We start from the raw sequence: 12,820 nt of genomic DNA, 5'->3' as shown, positions 1-12,820 counted from the left end.
TCGCTAGCAACGTTTATGACTTTGGCTGTAGTGGCAACATTCCAGGCGGAGAGCAGTGAACAGTCCTGAAATTAGTTGTAGATTTTGCTGGGAGGGGTCAGAGATCACTGCAGCCCTGCCCCCCCCCCCCAACCAGGTTTTTGAAATGCAGAGTAAGAGGACACCGACTCCAAGCTGTGCCTCCAAGCTGTGCACTGTGCCATGTGGGGGCTCTGTAATCTGGGGGTTGAGGCTCAGAAGTCCTTGTCATTTCATAATAAACACCTCGTCACTGCATGACAAAGGATTTCTCCTCTTATTTAATTGGTGAGATAGCAGCCCCTCTCCACTACCCAGCTGCCCTGTTGTCACTCCAGAAGTGGCTGAAACGGTAGCATGGTTTCAAAGATTATATTCCACCCTAGGCCCCTAAAAATGGTGTCGTTTTACGGAACGGACCATTTTGGGTCATCCGAATACTTTGTCATTGAATATTCTGTCCTTCTGCCTTTCTCTCTCTGTGTCCCTCTCCAGATGAAGTGATAACCTCGCACGGTGCCATTGAAGCGGATAAGGACAACGTGCGTCGGGAGCCGTATTCCCTGCCGCAGGGTTTCATGTGGGACACTTTAGATCTGGGTAATGCCGACGTGGTGAGTACAGGCCTTCCGTTCAGCACCTGCCTTCGCACGAATTGCTTCCGAGTTGGTTCCGAGCGCCATAGAAAGGACGCTCGCTTGATCTTGCAGCTCAAGGAGTTGTACACGCTGTTAAATGAGAATTACGTGGAAGACGAGGAGAGCATGTTCCGGTTCGACTACTCGCCCGAGTTCCTGCTCTGGTGAGTGTCGCTGGCGCCACGAGGGGCGGCCCCGGGCGCGGGCGGTCGGGACCGCGTGGCTCCGTCTCTCCCCGGGTCCCGGGACACTAACCGGCACCTGTCTCCCTTGCCTGCATGGACTTCAGGGCTCTGCGTCCCCCAGGCTGGCTCCTTCAGTGGCACTGTGGGGTCAGAGTGTCTTCGAACAAAAAGCTAGTGGGGTTCATCAGTGCCATCCCGGCAAACATTCGGATTTATGACAGGTACGTATTCAAGCTCGTCCGTGTCAGTTTTGATGTGTTGCTTTTCCAGAATCGCGGTTCCAACGGGCTTTTAAAATTACTCCTGCAGATTGTTTACGGTGGGGGCAGGGGGTTACGGGAACTCTGCTTTCTGCTCAGTTTTGCCCAACCTAGAACTGCTCAAAAAGATAAAGTTGATTTAATCAAAGAAAACTGGACCGTGAACAACAAAAAAAGGGCAGCTCTGTGTCTCTGCCTCTCAGTCTCATACATGCAGACACTCTGATGTTATTTTTTTTGTTTTTAATTTTTTTTATAACATTTATTTTTTGAGAGAGTTTGAGTAGGGGAGGGGCCAAGAGAGAGGGAGTCACAGATCCTAAAGCAGACTCCAGGTGCTGAACTGTCAGCACAGAACCCGATGCGGGGCTCGAATTTGAGAACCTCAAGATCATGCCCTGACCCAAAGTCGGATGCTTAACCGACTGAGCCACCCAGGCACCCCACACATTCAGATGTTTTATGTGTGTGTCTGAATAAAGATATAAATAGATATTTCATACTTATTTCTAGAGAAAAAACATTGTCTTAATAAATTTTAGGAGAGATTTTTAAAAAATCTTTTTATCCATTGGATAACTATGTTGCGTTTTTGCTCCGGTCTTTAGCCCAGAAAGTCAGAGAGCTAATCCATAACAGGTCTGTTTACCTTTCATTATACTGGGTTACTTGATTTGCTGCTCAAAACCTTTTGATGTCAAGGTATCTTGGTGCCAAATGAAATGCCCGTGTATCTAGAACCAGCGCAGGAAATGGGCTTTGAAGCCCTGAAAGGTTTACCGTAGCTCAGAAAATTACCAGCTTCTGTCTGGCCAAGGTACCTGTTGGGGACCTAGGAATTGCATTAGATTCCAGTGCAACATCTTACCAGATTCTGCATCTGGGTGGCCCCGTTCTTGTCCTCATTGCATTCATTACAGGAAAAACAGATGTAGAAACTTGGAGGTACATCTTATCCACTTTCTAAAGTGAAAACTTACAAAAGACCAAAGTCCTCAAGTGTCTTCAGGACAAGGGGGTCTGGGTCTCCATGGCCTATAGTCATAGTTATTTTGGCAGGGGACATATGGGGAATAGCGTATCCATCGGGGTTTGTGAAATGTCTACACGGTGGGCTGTTTGTCTTTAATGTTCTGTTGAAGGAGGTCTCTCGGTTTCTTATTCTTTGCAATTTTATGGGAGTTGTCTTGTTTTTAAAAACGTTTTCGTCTTACGTTTGCTCTACTTTTTGACATCTTTCTTAGTGTGAAGAAGATGGTAGAAATCAACTTTCTTTGTGTTCATAAGAAATTGAGATCAAAGCGGGTAGCCCCAGTGTTAATTCGAGAAATAACCAGAAGAGTAAACCTGGAAGGTGTTTTTCAGGCCGTTTATACCGCTGGAGTGGTTCTTCCCAAGCCAGTGGCCACATGCAGGTAACAGTGCCACACGCTCACCTTGAATCTTGCCTCCCGCCATGCGGCTACCAGTAGTATTCTCACATGTAACTGGGAAACTTTGCCTTTTACCTGTTCTTTTGTAGCTGGTTTGGTAGCAGAGGTGGAGACCAGACCCAAGCACCACTGAGACCAGTGTTCTTTCCATTCTACCATGCAGCCACCTGGCGATAAAAAGAGTTTTTAACATTTTCCTGCTAACAGCGCCGGTTCTGTATTCCTGCGTCTCTTCTGTTGGAAAGACTAGTGCTGCCCCTACCTTGGGGAACCCAGGGCACCGTGGTCTTGAAGTTCAAATGTCCAGAGTACTACCATTTTTCTTCCTTCCAAACGCTTAGATTTACGCGTTATTTTTCTGCACTGCTCTCAGGAACTGTTCCAAAAGTTTGGTAAACACCAGTTGAGAAGCCCAAACAGACTTGCTTGCTAAGAGCAGGAAGAGCTTAAGCTCTTTATAGGAGTTCATCTGTTCTCATCACGCTTTCAGAGGTTAATCCAGGGAGAAAATGGTTTATCAGATTTCTCCCTTGACTAACCTGTTTGTGAAGCACCGGAAGGAGTTTCTCTCCCTTGACTGTTTTTGACTCAAATAAGATGAAATTTCCACTAAACAGTAAAAAATGTGAAACTGTAAAATGACTTGTCTCCCATTCAGTTAGTTATATACTTCACAGGTAGATCTTAATACAAATCATCTGTCTAAACTGGAATCACTTAAGAAACTCAAGGTCGTTTCTCGGAAAGTTGTTTTCTTTGATGTGCGTTATAGGAAAGCAACGGCTACTAATTTAGAGGGGATGTTTTCCTATGTTTTTAGAACTTCTTAGTTTGCTTTCTGTAGAATCAGCAGTGGTCGTTAAATACTTGCAGACCGGGCATTTTTAACTTTATCTTACGGTTTTATGATAGCTCTTTACTGGCAGAGATGAAAGGTCACAAACTACAAAGGAATGTAACTGGAAAGCAGGACATGTTTTAGATGTAAAAAAACCAAGCTGATTATACAAGAACAGGGCCAGCATCCAACACTGCACAGGGGGCAGCAAGGGTGTTCGTTAAATGCCTCTATGACGACTGAGCTGAGACAAAGGGTAAAAGCTGGTAGAGTTAGAAAATCGATCAGATTTTAAAACCTTCATTGTATTCCAGATACTGGCATCGATCGCTAAACCCCAGAAAATTGGTAGAAGTGAAATTTTCTCACTTGAGTAGAAATATGACTTTACAGAGAACAATGAAGCTCTACAGACTTCCAGATGTAAGTAAGAATGTTCTGGAGTTTTTCAAAGCTGTAACAGCTAAAGCTTTTAATGTAGAAAAGGATTATTTGCAAGAGTCTTAAAAACTGGCTCATGTGTTTGAGGATGTGAATATGTAGCTTTTTAGAATTCCGGGTGAGGAAAATCAGGGAGCTTATTTGAAAATACCAGGGTTTTATTTTGTTTTGTTTAAGGCTTTTTAAGTCTTCAGTTTGTGGTTGGATGGGATTGAACTCAAGACATGTAAGTTTTGAAATTTTGAGTGTTTACCATCTGTTACGTAAAAAGAAAGAAAAGTTGAGGCTTCTGATGCTGTCTTAACACAAAGGAACTAAGGAATAAGGCTTAGAGTAGAGGCCAAGGAGAGGAAATAATATTTCATTAAATTATCTTTTTAAACTAGCAAATTCTCAACATGGTAAGTTGTCTTTTAATAGGGGAAAAGTTAAATGTGCTTACTAGTGTTGCCTTATTTGGAGCTTGGATGGTGTATTAATTTTCTATTGCTGTGTAACAAATTACTGCAAATTTAGCAGTTTATTTTATTTTATTTTATTTTATTTTATTTTATTTATTTATTTATTTATTTATTTATTTATTTATTTATTTTTTTGAGAGAGAAAGTGCTAGGGAGGGGCAGAGAGAGAGAGTCTTAAGCAGTCTCCATGCCCAGTGCAGAGCCTGACGCAGGGCTCAGTCTCATGACCATGAGATCATGACCAGAGCTGAAATCAAGAGTTGGATGCTTAACCAACTGAGCCATAAGGGGCCCCAGTTTAGCAGTTTAAAACATACATTTATAATTTCCCAAGTTCTGTGGGTCAGGAGTCAAAGCCCAGCTTGCCCGAGGCCTCTGCCTCAGGGTCTCTCGTGAAGTTCTCTCAAGGTATCAGCCAGGGCTGGGTCTCATCTGAAACTTTGACTGGGGTCCACTTCCAACTCACATGGCTGTTAGCAGGCTTGAGTTTTTGCAGACAGTGGGACCGAGGGCTTTTAATTCCTTGCTGGCTGCCAGTCAGAGGCCTCCCTCAGTTCTTTGCCAGATGGGATTCCCCATAGGGCAGCAGCTGACAACATGGCAGCTTGCTCCATCAAAGCCAGTGAGGGAGAGAGTCTACAGATTGAATCTGTTAGCAAGATGGAAATTAGAACCTTATGTAGTCGTTCATGAAAGTGACAGCCAACCACCATTGCTGTATTTCACTGTTTAGAAGTGAGTCACAGGTCCCACCCACACTCAGGAGGAGCACAGGGGTGTGAACACCAGGAGGTGGCATCACTTGGGGGCCATCTTGGAATCTGTCCATCACAGATGGGATCTTTTCATTTGAAGTTTTGATTTCATCAGAGCTGTTCTTTCTTTTGGGTTGTTAGAAAGTAGTTCAGTGAATATTTTAGCTTGATTGGGAGATTGGGAGGGCTTCAGCTGTCTGTAGTGGCCTTTCTGGGTTCAGTAGACCCTAGTTCCTTTTGTCATTTGGCCATTGCGTGTTTACCAACTACATGTAATCAGTAGTTGCCACATGAATTGGTGTATTTTGTTTTGTTTTGTTTTTATGTTTATTTTGAGAGAGAGCAAGCAGGGGAGGGGCAGAGAGAGAGAGAGAGAGAGAGAGAGAGAGAATCACAAGCAGGCTCCGTGCTGTCGGCTCAGAGCCCAAAGCGGGGCTTGAACCCGTGAACCGTGAGATTGTGACCTGAGCTGAAACCAAGAGTCAGACGCTTAACCAGCTGAGCCACCCAGGTGCCCCTTGATGTATTTTTTCTGATGACAGACAGGAATCGACTAACTTCTGACCTTAAGCAGAATTTCATAAGGACAAAACCGGAGGTGAAGGAAACCCATCGCCAGAGATACCAAGATCATCATTCCAGGCTTCGCAACGTGGCAGAAGGATCAGAAGGCCTCTTCTTCCCTTGTCTTAACTGTTTTTGTAGAGAGTGGGGCGCAAGCCTATTAACTCACCTCCTCTGAGGCCGTGATGGGAGAGGAAACATAGATCAGAAGAGAGGAAGATAAAAACTGTGGCAACAGGACAGGGGAGGGTCCACATGCCCCGGGGCTGGGCTGGAGCGGCAGAAGGGAGGGTCGGCCCGCGTGTGGAGATGCACGCACCGAACTGCAGAAGTAGGAAGACCTTCAAAGATGTCACACTGTCAACATGACAGCTAATGTTTGCTGGCCAGGATTCTTTTGAAGCCAACCGCCGAGACCTGGAGTGACCCTAGAGGGACAGAGTCACGCAGAGGCGCAGGCGGCTGTGAGCCCAGCACACAGCTAAGACGAAACACCCCCTCTGCGGGCACCGGCTGTCGTCAGCGTCTTCCTTCCAGCTGTTAGAAAGACTCCGCCGTCCGGGCGTTGGAGTTGGAAACCCGCAGGCATGCCTACAGTTTTCACGGGGGGCTCGTGCTGTGCTGTGGTGCTCTCCCCGAATTTCATTTTTCTGAACCCAAAGCCGTCCGGCTTGTGTGTAAGGAAAGTGCCTGCTTACGTGTAGGTTGTAGAAGGAGTTTTAATAGCTCTCATCAGGTTTTTTTCAGGGTGATTAGAATCTGAGCTGGTAAGAGGATTTTTGACTTTTGTCCTTCGTCCTTTACGTTTTTACACAAAAATCGATCAACTCAGGCAACAGTTCTAACAAGCTGGTAACAAGTCACTGACTGGTCAGGCACTGGGTTTTTGTTCTTGTTTTTTCCCAGTAAGTTGAAGTTGACAGAGTGCTGTCACGCATGTCGTTCGCTGTGTTCTCACGACAGCCTCGTGAAGCTGGTGTGCCTCATCTGCATTTTCCTGTGAGAAGATGGAGGCCCGTGCAGGTTGACACGGGCCCGTCACAGACCGGTGGGGACTCGGGGTGCGCCCCCCGGACACCCGCGTTTCGCCTGTTAGACCCCTGAGCTCCCGCCTCCGTCACCTCTGACGCCCCCGGGGGGCGGCATGGCCCGGTCCCGTCGGGCGTCCCTACCTGCCGTCACTGGAGCACAGGCACACACAGGAAAGGATGGGCGACGGGGTCCGGGCGGGAGCTCTGGTGTGTGTGTCAGTCGCCCTCCCTGCATCCCGTTATAGGGAAGGAGAGGAAAAGGGAGAGTAAGATAATGACAGAAAGGAGGGCAGAAGAGGTGAGAGTACAGATATCAGAAAACTGGAAGGTGCCCGCGGCAGCCACCTGAGGGTCTGCCTCTTGAGGGCCCGCTGGACAGTGCTGGGGCACCTGGCGGGCTCAGTCGGTGGAGCATGCGACTCTTGGTCCTGGGGTTGTGAGTCTGAGCCCCCCCGTAGGGTACAGAGATTACTTAAAAATGAAATCTTTTTAAAAAAATTTATTTGTTTAAATTCAAGTTAGTTAACATAGTGTAGTATTGGTTTCAGGAATAGAATGCGGTGATTCATCTCTTACATACAACACCCAGCGCTCAATCCAGCGAGTGACCTCCTTAATGCCTGTCATCCGTTTGGCCCATCCCCCACCCATCTCCCCTCCAGCAACCCTCAGTTTGTTCTCTGTATTTAAGAGTTTCTTACGGTTTGCCTCCGTCTCTGTTTTTTATCTTATTTTTCTTTCTTTTCCCCTATATTACTCCATCTTGGTTCTTAAATTACACATATGAGTGAAATCGGAGGATATCGGTCTTTTTCTGACTGACTTATTTCGCTTAGCGTAATACATTCTAGTTCCATCCACGTTGCAAATGGCAAGATTTCATTCTTTTTCATTGCCAAGTAATACTCGTGTGTGAGTGTGAATGTTTTGTGTGTGTGTGTGTGTGTGTGTGTGTGTGTGTACACGTTTACACCACATCTCATTCATCCACTTGTCATTTGATGGACATTTGGGCCCCTTCCATAATTTGGCTATTGTTGAGAGTGCTGCTGTAAACACTGGGGTACATGTGCCCTTCAAGTCAGGAATTTTGTATCCTTTGGATAAATACCTACTAGTGCATTTGCTAGGTCATAGGGTTTAAAACTAAAATCTTAAAAAGCAGCAGCGGGGGACACTGCAGTGCTTACCACACCACGGCCACCCCTCCTAGGGGCCCAGGTGGGTGATTTTAAGCAATCGTGTGATTTAAGAACATTTTTGTACCATGACGTGTAAGAAGAACCTTCCTGAATACACCTTTTGCTCTGGGTCAGTCTCATCTTCCGATTCGTCATTACTGTTTCCGCTTCATGTCTTACTTGTCGTATTCGTGGAGTTCTTAACACAGGAGCTAGGATTGTTAATGGCGAGCACGGTACTAGATAGACACCGCGTGTCCACGGCCTCATTTCTTACTCAGAACAGAGAGGGGCGGGGCGTTCGCCCGGTTTCACGGAAGAGTGCAATGAAATTGCTTTGCCCAGAGTCTCCTAGGTGGGAGAGAACCGCACAGGCCCATGCCATGACCTCTGCTCTCTGAGATGCTGGGGCCTTCCCAAGAGTTAAGCCTGTCCCTGCCCTGTAAACGTTGGCTTTGTTTTATGTTTGCTGTTGGATTTTTTTTTTTTCTTGGTCAGTGCTCCTAAAGGTGAAGGCACTTAATGTAGGCAAAACACTGGAGGCAGGTTAATGTCCCAGTGTCCCCCCTTGGTGCTGCTGGCAGGACACACTTAGGAAGACGTCCTGAGACCCAGTGTTCTACCTTCAGTAGCCACAGAAGCGTTCTTTGCCATTTAGCACACCCTCCTGCTGCCTTTTAAAAGCCAATAACCGTAATCACTGCTTCCATCTCTGCTCTGGAATCTTGGCTCTAAGACAGTTTACACCACATAGCTCGACAGAGAACAACACAGCTTCTGTTTCTTATAGAGCGCTGAGCCTTTTTTCTCTGATGTACTGATAAGCAGATTTTACACATATTTCAGTGAACAGAGTCCGAATGATGCATGTTAGTTGGACCCTGGGAAAGTAAGTCTGATTGAGACCACAGAGTTTGCTTATGAAATGTTGGATTTTCTCAGTCACTAGAAATGTCTTTGTTTTTTATTGAATTCTCTGAAACATGCCCACCTTACTCTTTCGGGTTATGCCAAAACTTAATCATTTTTTATCCAGGCTTAGCATTCTCCCCCCCCCTCTTTCTGAGGACCACAGCTATAACTTGAGGGTTTATTTCACATTTTAAAATTTATTTCTTGCTTCTGTAGATGTTTTGGAGAGTGTGTGACTTTATGATGTTAGAAGCAAGTTTAGGGCCTGAGACACATGGCCATTATGAGCCAGCAAAAATAAATATTCTTCCTCTGTTTTCTGGGATCTTGCTTTTTTTTTTTTCTTAATGTTTATTTATTTATTTTGAGACAGAGTGTGAGCAAGAGAGGGTCAGAGAGAGAGGGAAGGAGAGAATCCCAAGCAGGCTCCATGCCATCAGTGCAGAGCCCAATGTGAGGCACAAACTGTGAGATCACATGACCTGAGCTGAAACCAAGAGTCGCTTAACTGACTGAGCCACCCAAGGCTCCCCTTGCATTTTTCTTATAGCTGATACTGTCTGATGTTCCTTTAAAAAAAAAAAAAAAATTCTGCATAAAAGCACTTGAAGTGCTTACAGATTGCCCAGTGCATATACATTCTCTCTGCCTGTTTGCCCAAACACTGTTTCCCTGAGTTTTCCATTCTCAGTTCTACCACCCCTGATTCTCACCTTTGGAGACCTGAGTCAACACTTCTCGAAGAGTAGTCCTGGGACCCCTGGAAGTCCTCGAGTCTGTTCTAGAGGAGTCTGTGATGTCAACACTATTTTTGTAATAACATTGAAACATAAAATGCATTTTTCGCTGAAATTATCCTGCAGATGTGCTGTGAAGTCTACCAGTGGTCGTATGGAATGTGTGCTCCAGTATTGTTTTAAAATTTTCTCTGTTTGAATTTCTAGTATGATAGATATAGGTAGAGAGAACCCACATAAGCAAAACTTTCTGGGAATATTCAATTTTTAAGAGGGTAAAGGGGTTTCAGACAAAAATATTTGGGAACTGCTGCTTTAAAGATGTCTGCCGGGCAAAAGATGTTGATTTTAGTGATTTTGCAGTATAAATATTCAGTGAATGAGAATTGTCCTGCAGAAGAATGTTCTGGTCTAGGAAGAAGCTGGCAAGCTTTTTCTTCATTTCTGAATGTCTGCTTAACAGATGCATGTATCCTGTTGCTTTCATTAGTGAATCTAATCGCTTGATCTTGTTATTGAACCAGTGGCAAAAGAAAAAGCAGTTTAATGTTGAGCAGGGCTGCTTAAAAATTTATCAAGGTCATCCTCATGGAAGAAAATCATCTTTTTAAATGACTTTTTAAAATACGTTCTTTCTAGGGGCTCCTGGGTGGCTCAATCCATTAAGCATCCAACTTGGGCTCAGGTCATGATCTCGCGGTTTGTGAGTTCAAGCCCCACATCGGGCTCTGCACCCACTTGGGATTCTCTCTCTCTCTCTTTCTGCCCCTCCCCAACTTGTGCATGCTCTGTCTCTCTCAAAATAAATAAACTTAAAAAAAGTAAAAATATATATTCTTTGTATATATATTTTAGTTTTCCTATTAGCATTGAGAAATATATATTGATTAGGGGCACCTGGGTGGCTCAGTCACTCAGCATCTGACTTCAGCTCAGGTCATGATCTCGCAGTTCATAGTTCGAGCCCCACGTTGGTCTCTGTGCTGTGACAGCTCGGAGCCTGGAGCCTGCTTTGGATTCTGTGTCTCCCCCCCCCCCCCCCCCCCCGGCCCCCGTCTCTGCCCCTCCCCTGCGCGTCTCTATCTTTCTCTCAAAAATAAATAAAACTATTTAAAAAAATATATATGTATTGGTTACATTTAACAGTATTTGGAAATCACATAGGTTCCATCTTCCCGTGAATCTGCACTATAGAAATGCTACCAAACACTAAAATTGGTTCAGGGGAAACAAAAGAAGAAAAGAATTTACGCCAGGCTTACGCATAAGTGCCAGGCAAAGGAATCTCATCTTTGCAGAGCAGACAGTGACTTTTTTCCCTGTCTGCAGCCTTCACCACAGCTTACTAGGTAAATGATTGTGGTACTAAACATAGGAATGTATTCATTCATGCATTCATTCAGCACATATTCGGGCCGTTATTGCCCTGCCTGCTTGAGGGGTTAAGCCTTCGATGGAAGCTAGGACCTGGAGATTTCCCGTCCTTTCGCTTTGTGCTCCACAGAAAGGCCACATGAGTTCTCTGCAGTGTTAAGGACTTATATTCTCTCAGTTTAGACCATTACACTGTATTTTAGCTGCATTCCTGTGTCTTCATAGATTACGTGAATCATAACAGAATGGCACATAGTAAGGACATTTGGTCTGTAAATACAAAGAACAAATTGCTCAATCCCACTAATCAGTAATCAGTCAGCATTGTTTGTCATGGACCCTTAGAAACCTCAGCACAGCCACTGAGATGGATCAGAGCCAGCACTCAGGATGAAAATCTATTTTCCACCATCGGCTTCTCCTGTCCTTCTGGACTAGGGCATGCAGGAACTGTAATGATCTAATTTTAGAGGCACTATTTAATTTTAAAGTATTTAAAAATAACTTAGAATAGGAAAGGTAGACTAGCAGTATTTATATATAGTTACTTACTGGTTAAAATGTACCCCCTATTTAGGGGCACCTGGGTGGCTCAGTCGGTTAAGCAACTGACTTCAGCTCAGGTCATGATCTCACGGTTTGTGGGTTTGAGCCCCGTGATGGGCTTCGTGCTGACAGCTTGGAGCCTGGAGCCTGCTTCGGATTTTGTGTCTCCCTCTCTCTCTACCCCTCCCCTGCTCATGCTTTGTCTCTCTCAAAAATAAATAAAAACGTTAAAAATATTTTTTTAATGTGCCCACTATTTCTAAAAGAAAATCAAGTTAACTGTACAAATGAAACTATTTTAATATTTTGTACAAACAAGCACATGTAGTGGGTTTTCCCGCTTCTAGGCTCAAGTGTCCTGGTGTCCAGGCAGTTCCTAGGGAGCTAAGTGATGTCTGGAACTCTTGAGGACAAGCAGTTGAACAAATCCCCATGGTGACCTGTTCGGACCTTTAGGTTAATTCTGTTCCTCACAGAAATCGTGATGCTCTGGAATGATGGATTCAGTTGCCTGCTCTGATCACCTTTGAATCAAAAGATGGCGTGAGAGGCCAGGGCCAGGACTCGGCCGCTCGCCATTCCCCTTTAGAAAATAGCTGACTGTTAAAACGCTCTCCCTTCCCATTCTGACCAACATGATTTACTTTTATTTCATTTTTGTTGCTCATAAGAACAAAATTCCAACAGCCTTTTCGCAGGCTATTGAATAAAGTAAGATTCTTAACTGTTTTCATCTGCATTTTCAACATGTCAGGGCAGTTTTAAAGCACAGTATTCTAGAACACATGCTAAGATCGTTCTGCCCTGTGATGTGAGCTGTTAAAAGTCGCAGCTCTGGAACGCGGATCAGCTTGTAGTGTTCCCTCTGACTTTGGGCAGTATTGTCACGGGCAGTACTGACCAAAGAGCAGGCACACGGACAGAGGGAACAGTACGCCATCGAACGTATATTCTCAGTCAGTGCTTCTCAAACTTGAATGTGTATACAGATCACCAGGGAATCTTGTTAAATTGCAGATTCTGACCCGTGCAGGTGGTGGGGGTGGTGCGCAGCACTCAGCAGTTCTGACAAGCTCCCAGGTGACGCCGAGACAGCTGGCCTTTTATTCCTCTTCTATTTAAACTTCCCAATTTGTTTTGTTTTTACTGCAACAAGGCCACCAAGACTTCAGGCTTGAGGCCAATGGAACCGAGAGACATCAAGGCGGTTCGCGACTTAACCAACACTTACCTGAAGCAGTTTCATCTCGCCCCGGTGATGGATGAAGAGGACGTGGCTCACTGGTTCCTCCCCCAGGAGCACATTATCGACACATTTGTAGTGGAGGTAAAGATGAGGTGATAAGATAGTACAGAGAAGTGAGAAAACACCATCTGGTCAGGTCTGTTTGCTGGAAGAATCAAAGAATGCCCCCCTCCCTTTCCTTCTTTCTCTTGTGTCTCTGC

At 45.0% G+C, this 12,820-nt stretch overlaps 1 protein-coding gene across 4 annotated transcripts in view; it reads left to right on the top strand.

Annotated features, from left to right (window-relative positions):
* NMT2 (N-myristoyltransferase 2) overlaps positions 1 to 12,820 on the top strand; it is a 74,032-nt gene that overhangs the window by 50,422 nt on the left and 10,790 nt on the right. For all 4 annotated transcript variants that reach the window (XR_007154240.1, XM_047868589.1, XM_047868588.1 and 1 more), the window contains exons 4-9: positions 514 to 632; positions 729 to 820; positions 946 to 1,062; positions 2,346 to 2,516; positions 3,687 to 3,795; positions 12,531 to 12,701. Coding sequence is in view for 3 of the 4 variants with exons in the window: in XM_047868589.1 (XP_047724545.1) it covers positions 514 to 632; positions 729 to 820; positions 946 to 1,062; positions 2,346 to 2,516; positions 3,687 to 3,795; positions 12,531 to 12,701 (779 nt within the window). In the remaining variant the exon portion in view is untranslated. The remainder of the gene's footprint in view (positions 1 to 513; positions 633 to 728; positions 821 to 945; positions 1,063 to 2,345; positions 2,517 to 3,686; positions 3,796 to 12,530; positions 12,702 to 12,820) is intronic.

Source organism: Prionailurus viverrinus, chromosome B4 (genome assembly GCF_022837055.1).
Source record: "Prionailurus viverrinus isolate Anna chromosome B4, UM_Priviv_1.0, whole genome shotgun sequence".
In the NCBI taxonomy this organism is placed as follows: Eukaryota; Metazoa; Chordata; class Mammalia; order Carnivora; family Felidae; genus Prionailurus; species Prionailurus viverrinus.
The sequence above is the reverse complement of the archived record's forward strand: the minus strand, read 5'-3'. Positions and strand labels throughout refer to the sequence as shown.